This window comes from Magallana gigas, chromosome 7 (assembly GCF_963853765.1).
Source record: "Magallana gigas chromosome 7, xbMagGiga1.1, whole genome shotgun sequence".
NCBI classification, from domain to species: Eukaryota; Metazoa; Mollusca; class Bivalvia; order Ostreida; family Ostreidae; genus Magallana; species Magallana gigas.
The window spans coordinates 14932790-14955969 of NC_088859.1; the positions used below are offsets into that span (position 1 = coordinate 14932790).

Below are 23180 nucleotides of genomic sequence, written 5' to 3' on the forward strand. Positions count from 1 at the left end.
GGTTGCTTTGTATGTTTAGTTGGGATACACCCCTCTGCATCAAGCCGCTCAACAAGGACATGTACAAGTCATCAACCTACTGCTGAAAAACAAAGCCTCACCTAATGCCGTTACTAATGTAAGTGCCCAAATATTCCCTCTTCATTCTCATATTACTGTATCCACAGAAACCATGTAAATAAAAAAAGGTCAAGTGAAACAATAAGATTTACCTTTACGTTTAAAGTAAAATCTTTAACAAATTTTTTTTGTAGAACTCGTCCCCTTCTGAATTATATAATTATCATGTGATGTTAACTCTAGTTTTTAAGAGAATGTCATTCAATCAAGAAAAAAAACTCTTTGACACAATGTTGTTGCTTTGTAGAATGGACAGACAGCCCTGTCTATTGCCCAGAGACTGGGCTACATCTCTGTAGTGGACACCCTGACCCCTGTCACAGAGGTCTCCGAGACCCTCCCATCCACCGAGGACAAGATCAAACTCATGTCTCCTGAGATCATGCAGGAAAACCCCATCTCCGACTCAGACGACGAAGGAGGTCAGTATTTTTTGAAACTTGCTCTTCATCATCTTATCTCTTACTTCTCTTGCATCAACACTATAATTATAAAGATACATAGAGTTTGATTTTAAAAATATATATAGAGTTTGTATTTTTTTTAAAATGGCCACATTATTTCAAGTTAGATAAGCATGAAAAAAATATGGATACATGTCATAATCAATATTTGTTTTTTAAGTTTTGCATGACTGCATTTTTTTGTTTTCTATTTATTATTTTGATTTATCGTTGAATTACACACACAATAAGAATACACTGATGATATTCTATGAAACAATTACATATATATACAGTTGTAAATGATACTATTTCTGTCTTTCACATTAATTGTTAGGCTTTTTGTATAACTGCATTGTTGTGTACTATTTGTGCTGTTGCATTAAATAGGAAATAGCAGTGAGAGAATGTCATGGTTGGCTAAATTGATGACCATCGGAAATCAGTCGTGTATGTAAATTTTCTGTCCAATCAATGGACAGTCAGTTGTGCTAAAATCTCAAAACTCTTGAATTTTCATATCGTAGAACACTTCACTTGATTTTTGAATGCATGTTAATTATCAAAAGAAATTTAAGTAATCAGATTTTTATTACTGTAGTAGTTTTTACACATTTTTCCCTTTAGTACCAAATTATTAATTGTTTACATTAGATTTTAACAGTTTTATTGTAGACTTTACATCTTTGCATTAACAATCGATTAAACTAAATACATCAGAAGAACCAACTTGAAAATATAAGAAAATTTGAAATCTTTCTCAAACTTGGGATTTCCATCTAAGTAACTTAGCAATTTTTTAAAAGAAGCAAAACTTTTTATCTATTCATCTCTGATGGGTTGTTTAAACAGTTATTGGAAAAAAGATAACTCTTTATTTGATATTCAGAAAAAATTCAAGAGTTTTTCACACAATTTCAGGGCTCGGAGAGTGAAAGCACTGACATATATCAAGTTTGCTTTTGAGTGACAAATGTAACCTGAATTTCTTTTCTCACTTTCATCTTCTCTGTGGTTTAAGGCAGACAAAAACCAACGCATAACATAACAAAAGTCTGTTTCTCTTACACTTGACAGGGGCCATCACCTAAGAGATAACCATGTATTTAACACAATATTTCAGACGTGTTCGCATTCTAGTTTCTGTTTCTCTCTATACAGCTTTGTGTTGTACTTTCACTTTACAGGGTCTTCTATGGCCAGTATCAGATGTGAGTGTAAAAACACAAATTATGTATTATCTCTGCACGAAGAGCTAACTTTTCTGCTGTGCTTTAGACAGCAGGGCATATGTATTAACATGTATTTCAAACAGGAAATGGTGCCATGTTTTATCAAAGTGCTAGACTTTAGAATAACAGGATATTTTATTTATATCAGGAATATCAGATTGAATAAATCTTTATTTTTCTGGAAAAAAAGTTGCAATTGATCAACTGCTTAGTGGTAAGATTTTACATCTAACATCGTTTCTCCATGCAGACCTTGGTTCAGATTCAAAGTTGAAGAAATAATTTGACCTGCAGCTATAAAAAAAAATCTTTATTTTTTTCCCATGGTGACTAAAGAATCCATTTTTAGGGTTACGGGTATTTGTTACATTAAGGTTTTAATTGTTTCATTTAATGTGGTTAAATCTGGTCAGTGGAATATTATAAGTCCAGACCCCGATTATTTTACATGCTAATTTACTTAGAAATGCTTTCTTCCATTTGCCTTATGTGTTGGCTAGAACAACTGGTGTGGTGCAAATGAGGGGAAAACTATTTTCATTCGATTGCATTGTATTGTTTTAGATATTCGCTCTCGTCCAATGTATAAGAAATTTAGAAAAGGTAAACATAGACGAAATACAAAAATATACATGTATATATGCAGTATCCAAAAATATGATCATTAGGAATATGATTACTGAATAAACTGCATGTTTATCATCAAGTATATCAATTATCGGTGTTTCATATGTTAAAAAGTTACATTATTACGATCATAATGATTATAAGTAAATAAATGTATACCCTTAATTGGCAAGTATATAGTGACTATGCAATATTACATGTATTTTGCATGTATGGGATACTTAAGGACAAACCACTAGCCTATACAATTTATATTCAGCTGCTTTTATATACATGTAAAGGTCACTAAGGTGCCCAAAAGTAGGGGAAATTATTGAGGTAATGTTTCAATGAAACCATGAAAAATTTGCTTAAATTTTTGAATTTCTTTTTTTACTGCTTCTGTGAATTCAGGGGATGATTTTCTACCATCGTCTCCCCTGTTCGGAAAACCCCTTACCGAACAGCACGTTTATTTGCCAGGCTTTTATGAGGGTAGCAAAATGCAGTCTCGTAAGTTCATAAACCACCATAAGTGTTGTTCCTCCGAAATATATATTTTTTTGTCGTAATTTGGTGTTGTAACCTTGTTATATTTATTAAAAATAATAGTTATTTTTGGTTTAATTTAATTATCTTCCACTGCATGCAAAAATAAAATTATGATTTGAACTCACTTTTGCAATGAATTTTGGTTTTGATTTTTAACAAAATTTTGTTATCATAGAAAATTGTATATTGCTTTCTTATTGACAAACAGCTGAATTTAAACACCAAGAATGCAATTATAGAACTTTTATTTTGTTTTTTCTTTCTTTATACAACACCCCTCCCCTTATTTTTTGGGGAGTTATTGTTATACTTTCATAAGCTATTAAGTGATAGAAATTATTTGGCCTTGATTTAAAAGATACAGCTGGCATAGGATAAAAGGAATTCGGAAACATTGAAAACACATTAGAAAATTCAAAATACTTCTCTTCGCAATGTTCTTATTTTGTGTGCGCTTTTTAAAGGCTTGATTTTCTAACCCTATTTCAGTCAAGAAGATTGAACTGTAAATATTGTACTTAATCTTTTTTCCTTTTTTCAAAAAATAAAAGAAGGAGAATAATGAAATGATCATATCTAAAACATTGTATGGTTATTGCAACTGATATGTAGGATGAAAAATCTATGTTGATTATGCAACATGTCAGATTTCAAACTTAACGAAAATACATATTTCTGATATATATCAGCCTAAAACTTATTAAGGGGGGAAAGATGTATTGAAGAAGTTAGAAAAGTTTAATATTCTGTATATAATTAATCCATCCTGTGATCTGGTAAAGCTATTCATTTAGATGTTGTTTGGTGTATCTTTGCATGATCAGTAAGCTGTATGTTTCATAACATAGATGATTATTTTAACAGCATGCTATCCCTTATATACCCAAAGGGAATCTTTCTATAGGTATATTGAGATGTCTTCAGCCAAAGTTTGGCATCTCTCCCTGGAAATTATCTGTTTGAAGAATCAAATACATGTAATGATTAGATTTTTTTCCCCCTTGGAAATGAGTTTTGAAAAACGAGAGAGAGAGAACAAAAATTGACGTCTAAATATAAAACGGTAAATAAGTGTTGAAGGCTGGCGGTAAATGCTAATTGCTGATGGTTCAGAAGCCAAGATACATAGAGATATTTTTGATGTTGGGGGAGATATGAAGAGGGTTTTTCTGTCGGTGTCTTAACAGGAGGGTCAGATCTTCTTAAATCAGTGATATAGCTTTCTCTCTCTCTCTCTCTGGAACTGTTAAAGATTGGAGCCTTCGGATTTATCAGTTCTTGTTAACACGTACTTGAAACAATTGATCAGATGTAGGCATTTTACACTCAAACTTCAGTTTTTTTTCGTCCAATTTGCTCTGCCTGAAAAAAATTTTGGGGTGATTTTGAGACCCTTTATGAAATTTTTTTGACATGAATTGTTTTCGTCGTAGCAGAGGTAAGTTTCTTGAGGAATGGATATCAATTGGAATTATAAGATAATTAGATATGGATTTTTGTTTTCATAGAATTTTTAGTTATTTTATTGCTGGTGCCTGCCAAATGCCATTTTTGTTGTTGGATTTAATGTAATTATATTGAGGAAAAAATACATGTCAATATCTATTTTGATGTGAAAATTTTCTTTATCTGTATTGCAGCTATAATTTAAAATTTTTGGCAAGATAAATGTTAATTTGATAAAGAATTTAGTTTAGATACATACATGATTTCAATTAAATGTATTTGTTTTCTTGTTGATATATGAATGATTCTTTATCAATTAAGTATTAATTTAAAAAAAAACAAATTTACTTATAGGGGAGGATAGCATTTCCCTCGGGGAAAAAGGAGGAAGCATTTCCCCACTGGATACCTCGTATGAAAAGGTAGAGTACGTGGTGAAAAACAATAACCAACAAAAAAATATATCTTATCTTTTTTCATACTTCATGGAAGTAATAAACCTAAAAATAATTAAAATATTGAGGTCGACAAAAAATTATCAGGGGTGGAAAGGAACAGAGTTACATTTTGTACTGTATATCAATGTTGTATTTTTTTTTTTATTGTTTACATCATACCTATCAGTGATGGCACATATATCTATTGAATATTTAATCTGAGCACTTTTATGAAATAAGCCGTCTCATACTTTTGTTGCTGAATTATCTTGAGTTTAATGCGAGTGCTGAACTGTGATTATTGGTTGATCTGACATCATTGTTTACTGGCTTATTTCTGAAATTTTAATCCAGCTCCATATAACATAACAGATTTCTTGAAAACTCAGAAAACATTTATTGTAATGGTATGTAGCTGATTCAAAAATAATATGGTTTTACCGTTATGATGTCAGCGCAAACAATTTTCACTTATCTAGGTACAGAAATCCAGTACCTAAAGTTTTTACATTGCATATTTTCGTTTCTTTGAGTCTTGCTGTTGTCACGTTTTTTTTCCATTATGTACATCAGGACGTTTCATTGAGAACTGCCTCCGCTGATGCAAGGCCCCGCATCACAAGTGAGATCGGTACCTCCATGCGGTACCCGTCTTACTTGGAACGTGGTCCCGACTACGAGGCAGAGATGCGCTATTTTAGCGGAGATTCTCTGATGTCTCCTAGGGTAGGTTTCATACCATTGAACTAGATGTGTAGATCAAAATTTTGGCAGAAGCCGAATCACCTGCACAAAAATTTTTTTGTTAGATGTAACATGGTAATAAGTAGTCATCGCATGAGAGTTCATAATTTTTGTTGATTAAGCCAGTGGTAATTAAAAAATTTTGAAGAATGAATGTAGAAAATTGAAATACACATTTAATTAGAAGATGCACATATAATGTGATTGAAAAATGACTCACACTGCACACGCAGTCACACATTTGCATTTGGCCTGAATTTATATTACTCACTGAATTTAGTTCAGAGTAACGATTGAGAGAAAAAAACAACCTCACTATGTTCAAGTAGTAAAGAAATCTTAGAAAGCATTTTTTCTGTTGTATAAAAAATATGCATAAAAGCTTTTATTGTTCTTCACTGAAGGACCATATACTTTAATAACTTCAGAAAAACAAAGGTTATACACAATAATCCATGTTTTTCATGAAGGTACCAAATGTTTGATGTTGTCAGACCTTGGTGTTGTACATTTGCTTGCATTGTTTTTCTGTGTTTATCAGGATAAAAGCAAAGATAGTGTATTCGGCGGCGATTACTCGACCTTAGATAGGCTCGATACAACGTCCACAAACTCCGAGTCCAAGATTCGAGTTGTCGATGAGCATGGTAGTGAGATCGATTACGATGATGATTTAGATGATAGGATGAAGAAGGTACAAGCATTTGAATGACCAAGACATCATCTCATGATTGTGTCGTTTTTGTGGGAAAAAATCCTCAAGTATTAACCATGAGTTTCTTTACTAATGACCACAATTACTCTTGTTTTGATGCATTAGAGTTAAAAAAAAAAGTCAAAATAAATTCAAAGCATGAAGTTGAAGAAAAAAAAGATTCACATTGAATTGAGACAATTCTGTTTGATCTATTTTCCTGAAAGCACTCACAGCATGGAGTTGAGAATGACCAATTTTACTGGGTACATGTACTATATAAGTTTATATAGATCTAGGAATCGTAAAGGAACTTTATTCGTTTCATTTTTGTTTCTTATTTTGTTTTTTTGATGCGTGTTTCTTTAATTTTGCTCTATGTATCGATCTATGTGGTGTGTTGTGCTAGAATTTATCCAGTACAGACAATGCTTAGTGATTCTTGTCCATATTTTTTTTCTGAATGATTAATGCTACAAGTATGATTGTAATGTACTCAGGAAAGAAATTCAAACCAAGAAATCTACCATTTTTGGTTTCAAATAGTCATTTAGAGCATTGTCTGTATGGGATGTACGAAAACTGGTGTTCAAACTCATAGAATTTTTTTTTTATTGCAATAATAGAATTGCTAGTTAATGTCTTGTAGCTCACAAATGTGGCTAGACTAAATGCCAGTTTTCTAGCAGCACTAACTCTTAGCATGTGTGTTTTGACTCTTGTGTTTCTCTTTCTGACCTCTTGACCTCTAGAACACGGCAGCCAATCAGTTTACCGAAGATTTCTACCTGCGACAATCCGTAAGATACGGGGCTAATACCAGCAAAAGGCCGATTTACCCCAGCTCTGGGTACAAGTCGGTGCCCGAGAGGCCGTCCGAGTCTTACGCAGAGTCTTTTAGCGTCGACGGCATAGATTTGAACGAAGAGTTCAAATATATGCCCGATGATTCGGTTCCTCAGCAGGTACATTCAACACGTCGGGGTGCTGTGGTTCATATACTTACTCGGAATCTTAGATCTTATTTCAACCGTTGGGATTTCACTGCGGCTGATTTTACTAAATGTTTACTAATCTAACATTCATTTTCATAGTCATTTTTAAAAGTTTAGTCAAAAAATTTATCTGGCATATAACATTTGAACATGTTTGGAAAATTCTATATAATAACAATACTTGTAACTTGTTTAAAATATTCCATATAATTAAATCATGGTACATGTATTATACATACACATATTTGATGCACATGTATTTTTTTTTAAACACCTATGAAGAAAATGCATAGCAGATATTTCATATCATAAGAAATAACATTTTGACAATACACAGATTTTATTGAAAAAAAATTGTAGCCTATTAAGGGATATTATATTGCTTAATTAACATGAACAAGCTTGCTAAACTTTCACTGATAAAATCAATTTAAATGCATTAAACAAGTATTACTAACGGAATGCAGTGAATGCAGTTTGAAAAAACTCAAATATATCTTATATTACCTTTAACATTGCTTTATTAATTTTTAATCAAGTTATAAAGATATTGACAGTGATTTTAATACAGCATAGAATTAATTATCTATTTTGCGTAAATACATGTAATGCTTTTAGAATTAGTACATGAATTAGGTTGATGACAACTGGCTTGTAGTGTAATAATATTAGGAAGAAATATCTTCAAATTTTATTTGGAGCCAGTGATCCAAGATATGTTACAAGGTGTTAATGGCGGACATTTTGGTTTGTGACAGGACTATTGCGAGGCCCAGATCATGACCTCATCTTATGCTGCATACACCCACGCAGCCCCACCCGAGACGCACCTGGGCCCTGGGGTCTCGTCAGCTGACAAGCCCCGTGTGGGCTCCTACAGTGGCTCCTCATTCAGTGCTAGCTTTGACCCTGACAATGTGGCCATTGATCAGACTCCTGCATACTCTGGGTGAGTTACTGTTAATTAAGATAATTATAAAAATCTGTGAAAGACTGTTTGGATAGATGATTTGATATTTTAATGTACAAAATGATTAAAAGAAATTTCTAAAAAGATGTGTTGAAAAGATAGATAGTTTGGTGATGTAGAAAATTATTGAAACAAAGTTTAAGATGTGTTGAGAATTGGATTGAAAATTATATAATGAAGATAGCAAATATAGTAATATACTAACCGACACAAGCAGACTACAGCTCTCCTATATTGTGATGTAGCAGTTATCCCCCTTTCTTTGTAGTCTAGCTACATTTGAAATATGAAAGTCAGCAGAAAATGAAAATAATGAATCAATAGATAAACTTGTATCAAGATAAAATTCTATTGACTGGAAATCTTGAATTAAATTCAAGGAATATACATTTAAACTATGACAAAAAGAAGTTTATCACTTTTTTATATGATAATTTTTTTGTCAATCAATACAATAAGATTATTTTGCATTTCATGCTACAGACGACTGAAATGGAAAAGGTAAAGTGTTTTTGTGGTGATGTGATATTGCATTCTATTCGTATTGCCTTGCTGTATCTCTCACATATATAGTGGTACTTATCTGAGCAATGCCTGCATACGATCATTGTATGTACCCACATTATCATTCATATTATAAGCATGGTATTTGTATATTATATCATCATCGTTATTCAATAAATATCAATAATGTATCATGCTAAAAAGAAACGAAATAAATGAATGATCTAATATATTTGATCGTTAACTCTAATGGAAGATTTATTTGAGTTGTGACTAATAATCATTAAAAACAAAAAATATAGACTCGTTAAAAAACTCATTGTTTTTCAACAAAATATATTTGGGAAATTGCAATTTCTTGTGAAAGATAAAGAATGTCTAAAAACTTAGGCAATGAAGAAGCAATTTATTTTAAGATACAATTTTATTATTTTCATTTATAAAAATGAATTGGTCAATGATTTCATTTCTGGGAAGGATCATGTCATAGCGAGTTTTGTCATAATTCAGAGTTTTTACATAAACTTATGAAAACTACTGTGTAGATTTTAAAAAATTCCAACTAAAAACATTATTTATATTACAACACCCCCCCCCCCCATTAAATGATGTCATAGAAAGCTTTTGCGTGGAATGAGCTTTTAAATAGCTTGTTTCCAATGTAAATTTCTCCATGGAACGTTTCGTTTTTGATGCTGCATTTTACCTGGTGCAACAGACCCTTGTCTACCTTGCAAAGTAGCGTATTGTTCACAAGTTTTTTTCCTTGGACACACGACATCATTCAGTGAGCTACAGATTCTTGTTTGGGCAATTGTTGGCAACTCAATGCCTACAGTCTAAAGTATTGACAGCCTTTTGTTTCTCCTCGCTGATAGCCAGTGTGATGTCACAGAGTTTGATTAATTTGATGACACTGATTGCTTCGGCTGCATTGGAAGGAAAATCATTATTTGACTGGAGGTGAAATCCTCAGACTAGCCTCCTAGATGTGGCAAGCTGGGGACCTCCATTAATAGATACGAAAAAGCAATTTAACTCTCTGAGGACATGGGCCTCTCATATCAATAATGCAGTGTACATTCTTTTATTGATTCTCAAGACATTTTATCACATTCTTCTTGTAGTCTTATAGTATAATCACCCTTTATCATTTCTATGATAACACAGATCCAATAACCTAGCCATATTTGAAAGCCAAAAATGAAGCTTTCCAACTGATTAATGAATTATTCAATAATATATGTATTAAAATATAGAGGTACAGATATTAGTTTTGATTTATATATGAATTGTGTCACTTTACTTTTTTAAGTGTATGTGTAACATTTTTTATGCACTATTCTTGACTTTTTCCATATATATTGGTTTGATGTGATTATTTTCTTAACTGAACTCCTCTGTTAACTTATAACATTCACCATGCATTGAAATTTTGTACAGGGATAATTTACACCAGTGTTGAAAGCTTTTGAAACTCATACACCATGAGTTGTTTCCCTTTATAGGGACCCCAATGATGAGTGAATGGTGTAATGTTAAATTCACACCCTGAGATCTCCTTGAATAGTTTATTGACTGATAGATAAATTCCTTGCTTATTTCAGCATTACTTTGTTATCTCAAACTGTCTAGCTGATAATCATTTCAAAGACAAATTCCTGTGAAATATGAACATTTAAAAAATACCAGTTTAGCATTTTGTATTGCCTTTTATCAATGCTTGGATAATTACTTTCTTTGCATGACATATACCAGAGCGTTGTAGGTTAATGTTTAGCATGATCGAATGAGGCTAATTGTCTCTTTTTGGGGACTTTGTGAATGAGCCAGGTTAAAAATAAACGTTGAATTTACAGGCACCTGACAACATGCATTGATAACGGTTCATGCGATGTGTATAGAAAGCTAATTTGTAGGGTGCATTTTGATAGTGTGAGGGAAAAAACAGGTTGAATTCACCTTTACATTACTGTTAAAATCCTGATATTTTCCAATGCGACAACAAAGGTGAGATAATTATTCACCGACAGACATTTACAATGCAAACTTGCCATAAATCAGTGAAACTTGCTGTTTCTGGTTTTTCGAATTGTCAAATACTGATATTGTCTTTTTTTTTAAAATGGGCTGAAACACTGTCATTTTATCGGTGCTCTAGGTTGGTTCAGTGACTCATGGAGGGAAAGATTATGCAGGGTCGTCCGGCCATGTAAAAAGTTGTTTCCAGGGCTTATAAATGACATTACATGTTATTATTGTTTGTGAAAGACGAGACTGTTTAAGTGCTTCTTGATGGAGAACACAAATGTCTTATAAAATGTGCGGCTCTCCGGAAGTCTAGTTTCCTTTCCCATTTGTATGGGGCTCTCTGTGTTGTAGAGGAATTCCCCTATGTGCTGCTACATTGTGTGTATATAGGAGATAAATATTTAAATTTGGGATAATTACAAGGCATCTTTAATCTTGTGTAGATAGTTCAAGGGGGGTGTCTATGTCCAGTGTGTCTTGTGGTCAGTACGAGATCTTGTGTGATTCAGGCCTGGAGTAAGTGAGTGTGGAATTCATTAAGTTAAAACACCCCATGTTTTAGACACTTGAGGAGATCGTTATCAGCTCTGTGTAACACAAGCTTTGCATGCAGATAGGGGTGCTGGGTTAGGCCACAGACACACACACACACACATGCTTAGCTAGCAGAAGATAGCTAGCTACTACTGCCTCTGCCATCTTGGATGGAATTTGGAATGATGGAGGATTGAAAAAGTTGTATTGATTTTTCTGTCAGTGTTATTCAAGGGGAGAAGGTTTTGTGTGTCTATGCTCTGCAGACTAGGCTGCCTGGCTTGAAGGGCTCTATGTTTTGTTGTGGATTACCATGCTCATAATTGAAGAAAAACATAAAAAGCAACAAGTGGTTAACAAAAAAGTTTGTTATTTTTCTTTCGGAGAATTGTCTATGCGGGGATCTGTTTTTCAATGAGCAGTGTTTCAGCACAAGGGATTTAAAAACGCGCGATATAGCCTTGAACAGTATCATTTATAAACAACTGCAGTTTAAGGAAACTTATTCTACGACTCTATATAACAATCATGACCCTTACAACCCACAGCTTCCTCATCAGCTTCATGGTGGATGCCAGGGGTGGGGCCATGCGGGGCCGACGCCACTCTGGGATCAGGATCATCATCCCCCCAAACCGGGCCTCTATGCCCACCCGGGTGACATGCAGGCTCATCAAGAAGGACAAGCTCATCCACCCCATCCCCATCGGAGAAGGAGAGGCTTTGGCCGCCCGCATCATTGAGATGGGACCCGTGGCTACAAAGTTTTTGGGGTAAGAAAATTTACACTTTATTTTTCTTCAGTTGAATCTATAAGATTTTCAAATTTTAATCTATGTCCTTCCCTCATTGTTTTTCATAGCTTATCAAGGAACAACTGGCTTCACTCCCCACCCCCACCCCCCACCCCCCCCCCCCCCCCCCCACCCCCAAAAAAAAGGAAACATATTAATTAATAAACTTGTTAATGAAATTTGCAGTTTGTAAGCCTGCTGTGTTAAACTTGTTTGAATTAATTAGCTGTTTAATTGGGAAACTCCCCCCCCCCACTTTCTATAAGGTTAAAAAGAGATAAATAACCACAGAATGACATTCATTAATTTCTGTCAACAACATAATACCAGTCTTGTTTTATATCTGCAGTATGAAATAATCATAAAGAACATTAGGCTTGCATGTCATCATGCAAACACATGCACACAAAATGGTACAAATGCAACTGGTATAATATGATTGTTGAGGCTCACACATTTGTATATGGCACCCACAGCTTGAAGTATGGGTGAAACCAAGTTCAAGTAAAGTCATCAATAACAAATTAGTATAAGCATGTCTGTGAATTCAATATTGGGTCTTGTGAGTCTCTTGCTGTATGGAGGCTTGATAAATGGCTTATTTTGTCAGGAATGGGCATAGGCCATATTGTATGTAAATTGTGTACCTTTGATGTCAAAGTTCACTTTGGAAGGGTTAGAACTTTTGTACAAGTCCTTATTACGGCTTGGTCTGATCATATAGGTGGTGGGTCTTTGAAGGGTATAAACATAGCCCAAGGTGCCAAGCAATAAAATTGTGATATATATGAAATTAGCTTCAATTAAAGGCATGGGATAAGAATCTGTAAATAATTTGAAGCTGTAATCTTTTGAAAGATCAGTTGTTTTGGGGGAGAAAATGTTTGATAGGTGGTCATTATTAGGAAAGGAAATAGGAAATAGAGACCTTCTTACATTTGAAACCTTTTTATTCTAATATCCTCCCACTTTGAAAAAGTTCTGAAACTCAATCTCATATACATACTGGAATGTAATCACTTGAAGTTAAGCATTGGTGTGAGAATGTATGTTTATATTGAAGTCAAAATTAGACCCGTTATAATCTTTGGAATTTGTTAATATGAGAAACAGCTTTGCTGGAAATTATGCCCCTACATGTAAGATCAACATGGGTTATCTAATATTATCAGAGTATGACTGGTTGTACACAATCTGGAGGGTATTAGAACTAGAATAAGGGTTTGTACTCTAGAAACCTCTGTATAAGAAGGAAATGAGTAATGCTGCACATTTCCTGAAGTTTTCTGTGCAAATCAGCCCTGCCAAGTTCATGTCATAAATGATTTGCTCAAAATCTTGAAAATTTTGACAAGAGAATAGAGCTTTGCTGTGTTTAAGAATTAAAAGTACAATGTTTGAAGAAAGTCATGTTAGGGAGAAGAAAATATTGAAAGTAAGGAAACTTGAGAGGGCATTAGTTTCATAGTCATCCATGGGACTTAGATTTTAACGGACTCAAACCATTTATTAACACCTAGGTGTGATATCGGACTTAGGTGATTTTTTGGGTCACTCTAACCTCGTCAAGTTTTGAAGTGGCTGTCAAGCTGAACATAGATTGATGAGTATTTTGTATGGAGGAGTAGGGTAGGGTGAGGGAATTGTATTGTGGTGGTTCTTTTTTGGCACTAACTCACCCCTGCCCCTTTTCCCACTCCTGTCACCATAAATCCCCACCCCCCACCCCTGACCTGCACCCTGACCTAATCATAAGGATTCGAATGGATTGACAAAAATATAATACTATTTTAATATAAAATGAAAAGTTTTTCAATGTCTGCAAATAGTTGCATATAAGTGATTGTATGAGATCAATGTTAGATTAACAACCATATTTAGAATTTGGGTGGAGATGAATATGTCTGGATTCTGGAAACTGGACAGAGTTTGTGTGAACTGATCAATAACGATTACATAATAACTAGATAAAGGGTGGAATGAGCAATTTCATAGTCTGCAACTGGTTGTGAGATGGGGGAAAATGGTGTTTGGGTAATGATTGAACAGTTGGCAGTGATGCAAGCTATGAGAGGAATTCTGTGTCTGGGTCCTACATCTGGATTGTATTCTGATATTGATGAATCCATCTGATAATCCAGGGAATTGATGAATGATGCTCAATTACTGTTACAGACATATATACTGATTGATGTAGAGACTGTGAAAGTGTGTTGAAGGACAAAAACTAGATGTTATTTATGAATAAAAATCTTGATTGGTGGGGTTGTCAATGCATAATTGAAATGTGCATTGAAAATTGAACATAAATTTTAACCAGAAAGCGTTTCTCAAACACTTTATACAATATCTTTTTTTTTTTAATTGAACATGTGAAGTATTGATTAAAAAGAGTTTTATCCAAACACCCAATACAATATTTCTTTTTTCAGTCTTTTTCAAAAACATATAACATGTTTTCCCTTTCAAGGAAACTGTACAAGCTTGCAGAGAACTGCAATGAAAAGAATTAATAGTATTGTGTTGATGTTGAATTTTGAAATTTGTATTTTTTTTAGACGAATTGTCATTGAAATACCACACTTTGCCTCTCTTCGCGGCAAGGAACGTGAAATAAAGATCATGCGCAGTAACAATGGTGACAAATGGGAGGAGCACAGTATTGTAGCCTCAGACGATGCAGTGCAAAAAGCCCTGAGTGAAAGCATGGAAGGTAAACACAATGGACATTCAATCACCGTAAATGCCATCATGAGGGATGGAATTCATAATACATGTATCAAAGAGTCACCTATTGGCATTATAGCCCTTGCAGATTATAGAGAAATATAAAGACCATTTAACTTGAAAAAAAAAATTTACTGTGATTTTATTACATGTATCATAACGTACATTAATGAAATAACAACTAAAACCTGCATGCACACACGTTATGAAAAGTTAGTAAAATGATAATTTTTCTGTCTTTAAAACAGATTATGATATATTAACGCTAGAGTAACAGAATATAACGGAATATATGGAATGGCACTATAATACAAATATGTTTAATATAATCTATTTCAAACATACCGGTACTTAAAAATATGGTATAATCTAAAACCTAGCCTGGCCTCATTGGCCCGGGCTGGCCTCACATTTGGCCCAAATTTGTCTGGATGTGGTCAGCTTTTAATTATTACTCTTGCCTGTTTTTCTTATAGACTTGGATTACGAAGATGAGCTGGCTGGCAAGAGAGTGACTCGTATCCTGACGGACGACTTCCCCCGCTACTTTGCTCTGGTGACCAAGGTGAGGGAGGAGAAACAGATGGTTGGAGAGGAGGGTCTGATCCTGAGCTCCACAGTGGTACCCCAGGTCCAGGCAGTATTCCCTAAGGGTGCTGTCAACAAGAGCATCAAAGTCGGCCTGCAGGTTAGTGATCTGTCCTGTCCCCCAACATAACCAGCTGATGAGGATGATATAATGGGGATATCAAAATAACAATTGAATTTTTTCTATCTCAGATTGTTGTTTGAATTTCAAAGTTGGGAAAGAATAGGTGCTTTATATAAGCTAGGTCAACAAATACCAGTTTCTATTTATATTTTGTTATTTGAATTGCAATGTAGTAATAAAGATAACAGTGAATTATCACACCAAGATCTTAGAGTACACACTGACAACAAAATAACATGGGTTAGTTTGCTAATTTGTCAAATCTTCAGTGTTTCTTTTCCATAGCGGACCGGGCAGGCCAGGCTAGTGTTTTGGCAAACCGATATTTTCTAACCCTGAATGTAGCACACCCAACTGACTCTGCTTTAGTGTAGTGGTACATGGTGTATTTATATTGTGTATTCATGTGGACTTCATAAGCTGCCAGAAAACTTACAGAAAGAAAACCAACCGAACACACCCCTAAAATGTGCTTTATTTTTTTCAAAATCACTATCATCCAGCTCTATAAAACTATGCTGCTCCTGAAATTCAAAGAAAGTCTTATTCAATTTTTGAAAACATTTTGAAGTTTAGAAGTTAGCGAAATCACGTGTTGACAGGTCTAAATGGTATATAGCAAATTTGAAAAGAACTAATGTTCTTATCCTGTCAAAAAATAGGCTCAGCCAATTTCCCCAGACCTGGTATCCAAGCTGCTCGGAAACCGTGTGGCAGTCAGTCCCATCGTGACCTTGGAACCACGACGCCGGCGGTTCCACACTGCCATCACAGTGACCATCCCGGTTCCCAAGGCGGCCCAGAAAGGCATGATCAACCAGTATGAAAAGGAGGCTCCCACTCTTCGGGTCATGTACAGCATAGCTGGTAAGTGCATTCTGAAATACAGATGGTGTAACGCAATTTTTTGTATTCCAGATTTAACCAATTAGAATTTGTAGTGTTGGCAAAGACTAAATATTCCAGAGAAAAACTTGGTAGATCTTTGCAAAATGATAATGTGTTACATAGGATTATTGTTTTCCCAAAGTATTTACTTGTATTATCAAATCCCTGCATGACGTATAATTATTTGCCTGCTTTTCATGGTATTTCTTTAGGGGAAAAATTTACATTACTACAATTGCTTTACCACAGGAGTGACACCATTTTGCATTTCCTCATAAATTCTATATGCAATGGTTGTAAAGAATATAAGCCTATTTTTAAAAAAACTTTAAAAAGCTTAAGTCTCACTGTTGATAAGGCATAGACTACCTTTGTCGTATTTCTGTACAATGTAAGATGTTCATTCGCCTGACCTTTGTCTTTCTTTCTGCTTACGAACTCTCTAGCTTCCAACAATGCCCTGCGAGGTAAATCTCAATGCATACTGTTGCCATGTGCCTTTTTATAGTAGCACTTCTATTTTATTTGCCAAAAATACCTTGCCATGGTATGAAAATTGTACACTTTAATCAATTATGTCATACTATTCCTTATTCATGAAACTTTGACCCATATTATTCATTTTTTTATTCTTTTTTTGATGAGAAGCTTTAATCAAATTTTCTTCATCATTGGCACTATCTACCTTGAATACACCCCCTGGTTATGGACCATTTAAAAGCCCAACCCAATTACAAGAATCATCTTTAAAACTTACTTTTTTCAGATGCATTATTCATAATTTTGTTTATCTTGCCATGCAAGTCATATTATTTTATGTTTAGTTTGAATGCATACTGTGGAATCTTTAAAATTTGTGGGGATCAATTTTCGTGGCTTTTCCACTTTTCTGAGTTGGTTCATTTTTGTAGGTTTGCTTGTACATCTTACAGGAATGCACAATGTATAAAAACTTGGGTTCATAATAATTCAAATGACATTGATAAATAAATAGACAGATGAGGGATTATACACACAAATGCTACAAAAATAGAGGCACCATGATTTTTGATGATTCCACAGCATTTCATTTCTTTGTTGTGAGCACATTAGCTTTCACCTCATGAAAGCTATATCTGGAATGCTTTGCTCAATAACATTTTCTTTATCAGTGGGCAGATGCTTTTTCAGTTTGATATGAATAATTGCAGATTGTGAAGAACTGTCAACATTGCATTTACTATTAATGGGATATATATATAATGTTGTAAATCTGTAGCCTAAGCTTATGTGAAATTGATAAGACATTGAAAATTTATATTTTGTGCAGAGACCAAGAAATAATTATAGTTTGAATTGTGAATGTATAGTACATGAATGAGCATGATTATTCTATCAATGTCTAAGAATGTGTTTTTAATACTCATAAGCTGCATTAAATAAGGAAAGAAAGGAGAAATCTGCAAGTAATGGACTATATGTAGCAACCTCTAATGAAAGAAAACTTTCTGTCGTGTTTAAAGCATGTCTTTCAAAAATAAAACAAATGCACTTTCTGGTGGAAATTCTTTTTTTAAACACATGATGTGCTTTCCATCTTGCTCTTAGTACCAGATTTATCCGGAGTTATCTGCCTTTGTCATTATTCAAAGAGAAACGAAACTGCATTTTGATAACTATAGTATAATAATTCTTGAACCTGAAATTTATTCATGGTTTTCTTTGATATCTTTAAGAGGTGTTTGAAATGGTATATACAAGTACTGTGAAAATGTTCCATGTTTTAATGTGAATTATATATATTTACAAAATCCTTTAAAATATTGTATAGAATTACTGTACAAGTTTAGAAACTGGTACTTAGATCATTGGCAGCATTAACACAAAACTAGTGTTCTGTTGATGAATAAACACTTATATACATTCACAAAATTTCAAGAATTAAAAAACCTAGCTATGATCTATTGTTTGGCTTAATAAACACATTTACTAATACAGTATAAATAACCAAATCTCTTCACACGTTTGATTTCCTTGAGTAGATCACTTGTTTATAAGTGTGTAGACGTAGAGGTTTTGTTGCATTGTGGGAGTTATCGACTCTGTAGGTCTACTTCTCATATTCTTTTATCACTGGACTGTAAACAGTTCTTTCCCATTGAGAAACTAATGTGTTTAAAGATTTGGATTAATTAGGAATACAATCCAATAAATTGTTCCATGTACTTGATTAATTAATGTTAAAACTGACTGTTGTTGATATATTATCAAATCTTGACTCACCGATCATTATAATGCCAGTGCTAAATTATTGTTGTTTCCTCTGAAACCTCTGAAAAAAGAAAAAAAAAATGTTAATTTATATAACTGTACATTATCTTGATGGCATAGTTTTCAATTGAAGGGAGGGAATCCAAGGCTCGATCTGTATAATTATGTGTAATGTTAATAGACTTTTCAAGAGGAAGATTGGGTGTCAATATCTGGGTATGATAGAGTTCAGTTAATTTGCTCTGTAGAAGGAAAACTAGTAACCAGGATATAGTTTGATTCCATCTAGTATGTGTTAATTTATAAGTAGAAGGAATTGAATTAGGTGTCAAATTTGTTTCTTGTTTCTTTTTTTACTGGCTTCCAAAACAAGTTAAGAGACGGTCTGATCTCTGTGAGATTTGATTGAATCAGATGCACATATCTAACTCGATACTGTCTTGCACTCCAGTGAAACAGCTGTGCACATGTAATGTGTTTGTGTGTAGTGTAGTGACTGACACCTAGGTTATCTCCCCTTTTAATCTTCTACCTTTTTTCAAATACTGTAGAATATACGAGTTAGTTTATAGCTGTGATGTGAAACTGATTTTATATGCAAAAGTTAATTAACAAACTAGACCTACAGTAATCTTGAGTTAAAGATTTAGAAACCATACATTTTGCTGTACAAGTAACACAGCTAGATAGGATAGATGTAGAAAAAAAGAAAACCATCTTCTCTCCACAGTATATCCTTATATATATGAGGTTCTGTATTCACTGTGTTCATTTCTGGTGATTGTACTTTCAGAGGGAACGAACCCTGCCCTTTGGGATGACTTGACTGATCAGACCCAGCTGACCTTCATAGACGACTGTGTCTCCTTCAATACTAATGTGTCTGGAAGGTGAGTGGACAGGGTCAAAGTTCATCTTGAATAATCAACAATAGATTCAGTTTATGAAGGTTTCCGGATTAGTGAGGATTTGCATTAAACTGGTTCTAATGTAAAAGTCAAACATTTATTAATGCAATTGTATCTTTTTTATTCATGTCTAAGTATTTTTTGCTTTGTTTGTAGATTCATGTTGATGGACTGCCAGAATGTTGCTGATGCTTGCCGATTTGCTACTGAGCTCTACCGCGAGGCTATTATTGTTCCATACATGGCACGTTTCGTAGTGTTTGCTAAGCGCACTGGAGAAGAAGAGGGAAAACTCCGCATGTTCTGTATGACAGACGACCGCATTGACAAAACCCTCGAGAAGCAGGAAAATTTCAGGGAGGTGGCTAGAAGTCGAGATGTAGAGGTAAGAAAACTTAAATTGAGAGGGCTTATTGGTAATTATTTGTTTGCTAATATTTTTTTAAAATGAAGTTTGACCCATGCTGTTGGTAAGGGATTTTTCTTTGATAAAGCATTACTTTGCCGTGAACTATCTTAGAGCAAGAAATTCTGAAAAGAAATGAGAAAAGCACAGGTTTCTAATGTCAATTGATCTACATTACAGGTGCTTGAAGGAAGACCGCAGTATGTAGAAATGGCTGGCAATCTCATACCAATAACAAAATCTGGCGACCAGCTCTACATCAGCTTTAAAGCTTTTCGAGAGAACCGACTCCCGTGCCTGGTCAAGATTCGAGACCGAGACCAGGAGCCTGCCGCTCGAGTGGCGTTCATGAAGGAACCTAAAGTTGTCCGTGGCGAGCTGCCCCAGACTCCCATCTGTAACCTCAACATCAGCCTACCAGACATGTCCACTGTAAGACTCTCATTTACTTTGATTTACATTTATTCTGCAGAGATAAAATTTGAGATATTAACGACATGAGGTGCATTTGATATGCACTAATATTTGGAGCTGGTATGGTAAAGTTTTGAAGAATCTTACTGCTATTCTTTGTTTTATCCTCCTTTAGTCATCCTCCATGGAAATGGATCCAGAGGCAGCATTAGAACTCAAAAAACGATCTTCCCTACTTAGAGAACATGGTATCGGTAAGTCATTAAAATGAAGGCCATCTTCTTTAATGTATGTCACCATGCGTAAATTTATAAACATTGTCTGTAATACATTTTACATTATACTGTATCAGTCATCATTCTTGACACCTCGCTATCTAATTATGATATTAACGGAAATTGCTATAAGTTTTCTTTATCTATCAAAACAGTTGTAGAGGATACCATTAGCAAAGCTAAGATCAATCTTTCGGAAGTTGCGGATACATTGAAGGGAGACTGGGTAATACTTGCCACACAGCTTGATATATCTGGAGATGAGATCCACAAGATCAACAGTGACTACAGGACCGTCAATGATCAAGCCCTGGCCATGCTCTCCTTGTGGAAGGAGAAGAAAGGAGACCAAGCCACAGGTCAGTGAGTGGAAAGGTCAAGGGCTTTATTTACAAAGGTCATTGTATCAAAAAGCTGCAAGACACTCAATGTACACAGATTTTAAATTTAACATTTTTGTTTACAAAAGTTACATCCTTATGAATTCTAGTGTTACAATAAATGATCTCAAATGTTATAGGTCATTGTGTACAAAGGTTTAAAATTCAAAGGTCAGAGTATTCAAAAGGTCACACATGAATGTTTTTATTGTTATCATAATAAACTCATTCATTCTTAATGGCTGTTAGATACTATATATCTTTAAAAATTGTATTATGATAGCCATGTATTATGGAAAACATCAAATCTATGCTTTTAATTTTGCAGGCAATGAGCTAGAAAGAGCATTGAAAAGCATAAAGAGAGAAGATGTTGTACAGAAGTGTATGTACAATGTAGAAGTCATCCAAGATCAGGTTGAAATGGCAGCAGCTAAAGTAGCTATGGATCAGTCAGGTAAATAAATATGTGGCTTTAATTTGAATTATCTGATTATCATAAATAATATTCTAATTAGTATGTTAATCAAAACTTGAACAAAATCTGTCCGATATAGTTAGGTCAAAGGTCAGTCAATTGAAATAGTCATTGTCAGCAATGGGATGTGACAGAGATGACAGAGTTAAACACATAGGGCTGAAATATAAGTTGATCAATTTTAAGATTTCTCAGTTATGCAAAATAATCTTTTTAGTGGATGTTAAGTGATATGCAAGTTATATTGTACCAGTATTTTGAGTAATATTGTCAGATTTAAAATCCACATATGAGAAAGAAATTGACAAAAATTGCCAAATATTTTCTGATATAGTTTTCTTTGTCTCTAGTTTCTTTGTATTTTATTTATAACTAAATTTCATGATGAAATATTTTTGCAGGTTTCGACACATTTGCCGAGGAGATAGGAGCAACGCAGGACTCAATGAAGCGTAACATGTCACTGGATGTTCAGTTCGACGAACAAGAAGTCCAGAAGGTAATTCTTTCAGATGGATGCTACTTTCATTAATATATGTACTATTTCTTTAGTTACTTGTTATTTTTCCTGTAGTTAGTCTGTCTTAGAATAACAATTTCAAATTTTAGAACTGCATTAGTGTTTTTTATCATATATACATATTTAAATTTATTTTTTTTTATCTTTGTAACGAAAGGAAATGATAAGTGTAGGTGTTTAGATTTCTTTCTGTAGACCCATAATCTTTGTTGTCTATTTTCTGCCAAACTTATGTTTGCTTAAACTTCCAGCTTTCAGATTCTGAGGTGAGACTTTAGATAGAAATGAATAATAGTTGGTGCAAAATGTGATTCACTTTTATAAAAGTTTACTTACCAGTTACCCCTGCTTTTAGAGTGGACTTAGTCTTGTTTACTAGCTGACACTTTACTTAATCAGTTTTATTTTTTTTTATCAATATATACTTTTATATGGATAAAAGGTTGAATTTTTTATAAATCAATTCTTGAAAAAATGAATGAATTTGCAGACTGAAATGTACAAGTTAGTTCCCCTTGACTACAGTTCTTTCCCTTGGTTGGAAATCTTCTGTGTTTGAAAACTACAATTTATCATTATAGTGAAATCTTCAGCATGAGTTTGAATTGTTTCAGAGGGTTTAAGACATGCTACAAGGTCTATTTGTTTCAACTGTTTTTTAAAAACCAACATTTTGAATAAGTTCAATTTTTAATCATTTTCTTTGTTGTTCATTTAGGAGTCAGAGTCTGTCAGTGATTCTCCTGCAAGTGCCCCTCAGGCATATGAAGAAGGTAAGCAAGCTTATACATTTCTGCTTTATTTTCTCATCAGCTCCTAAAAGTTTTAAAGAAAGTAGGGGATGCTTCCAGCTTATGTTAAAAAAGAGCAAGATGTGTATACTGTTATATATGTTCTTTGTAGTACAGTACCATTCAACATATGCAATATCGATATGATATGAGGCTTTCTTCGTAGAGCTTTCGATGTTTGCCTGACAAATTTGACATTTATAGCCATTACAGTTTTGGGTTTTTTAAGTTTGCATATAAAAAAAATATGAAAGTTGAATGAAATTATTAAATACGCAAACGAACAAGTGAACAAATGAAATGCTTAAGTAATTAATGTTCCTGAATGG

The 23180-nt window shown here is 34.0% G+C and overlaps 1 protein-coding gene across 50 annotated transcripts in view; it reads left to right on the plus strand.

The window, feature by feature from the left end:
• LOC105334014 (ankyrin-2) overlaps nucleotides 1-23180 on the plus strand; it is an 86079-nt gene that overhangs the window by 30337 nt on the left and 32562 nt on the right. For 31 of the 50 annotated variants that reach the window (XM_066066965.1, XM_066066989.1, XM_066066984.1 and 28 more), the window contains 25 exons: nucleotides 20-118; nucleotides 368-542; nucleotides 1751-1774; nucleotides 2816-2914; nucleotides 4754-4821; nucleotides 5410-5562; nucleotides 6122-6274; nucleotides 7027-7239; nucleotides 8028-8218; nucleotides 8723-8740; nucleotides 11857-12081; nucleotides 14661-14815; nucleotides 15306-15517; nucleotides 16204-16408; nucleotides 16876-16896; nucleotides 17839-17874; nucleotides 19473-19569; nucleotides 19744-19972; nucleotides 20174-20425; nucleotides 20583-20661; nucleotides 20838-21041; nucleotides 21391-21519; nucleotides 21942-22039; nucleotides 22312-22326; nucleotides 22779-22833. In XM_066066965.1, coding sequence (XP_065923037.1) covers nucleotides 20-118; nucleotides 368-542; nucleotides 1751-1774; nucleotides 2816-2914; nucleotides 4754-4821; nucleotides 5410-5562; nucleotides 6122-6274; nucleotides 7027-7239; nucleotides 8028-8218; nucleotides 8723-8740; nucleotides 11857-12081; nucleotides 14661-14815; nucleotides 15306-15517; nucleotides 16204-16408; nucleotides 16876-16896; nucleotides 17839-17874; nucleotides 19473-19569; nucleotides 19744-19972; nucleotides 20174-20425; nucleotides 20583-20661; nucleotides 20838-21041; nucleotides 21391-21519; nucleotides 21942-22039; nucleotides 22312-22326; nucleotides 22779-22833 — 3205 coding nt within the window. Of the gene's footprint in view, nucleotides 1-19; nucleotides 119-367; nucleotides 543-953; nucleotides 1014-1750; nucleotides 1775-2815; nucleotides 2915-4753; nucleotides 4822-5409; nucleotides 5563-6121; nucleotides 6275-6501; nucleotides 6541-7026; nucleotides 7240-8027; nucleotides 8219-8722; nucleotides 8741-11856; nucleotides 12082-14660; nucleotides 14816-15305; nucleotides 15518-16203; nucleotides 16409-16875; nucleotides 16897-17838; nucleotides 17875-19472; nucleotides 19570-19743; nucleotides 19973-20173; nucleotides 20426-20582; nucleotides 20662-20837; nucleotides 21042-21390; nucleotides 21520-21941; nucleotides 22040-22311; nucleotides 22327-22778; nucleotides 22834-23180 lie in introns of all 50 variants that reach the window. The other 19 variants (XM_066066978.1, XM_066066981.1, XM_066066967.1 and 16 more) reach the window with 15 other exon arrangements.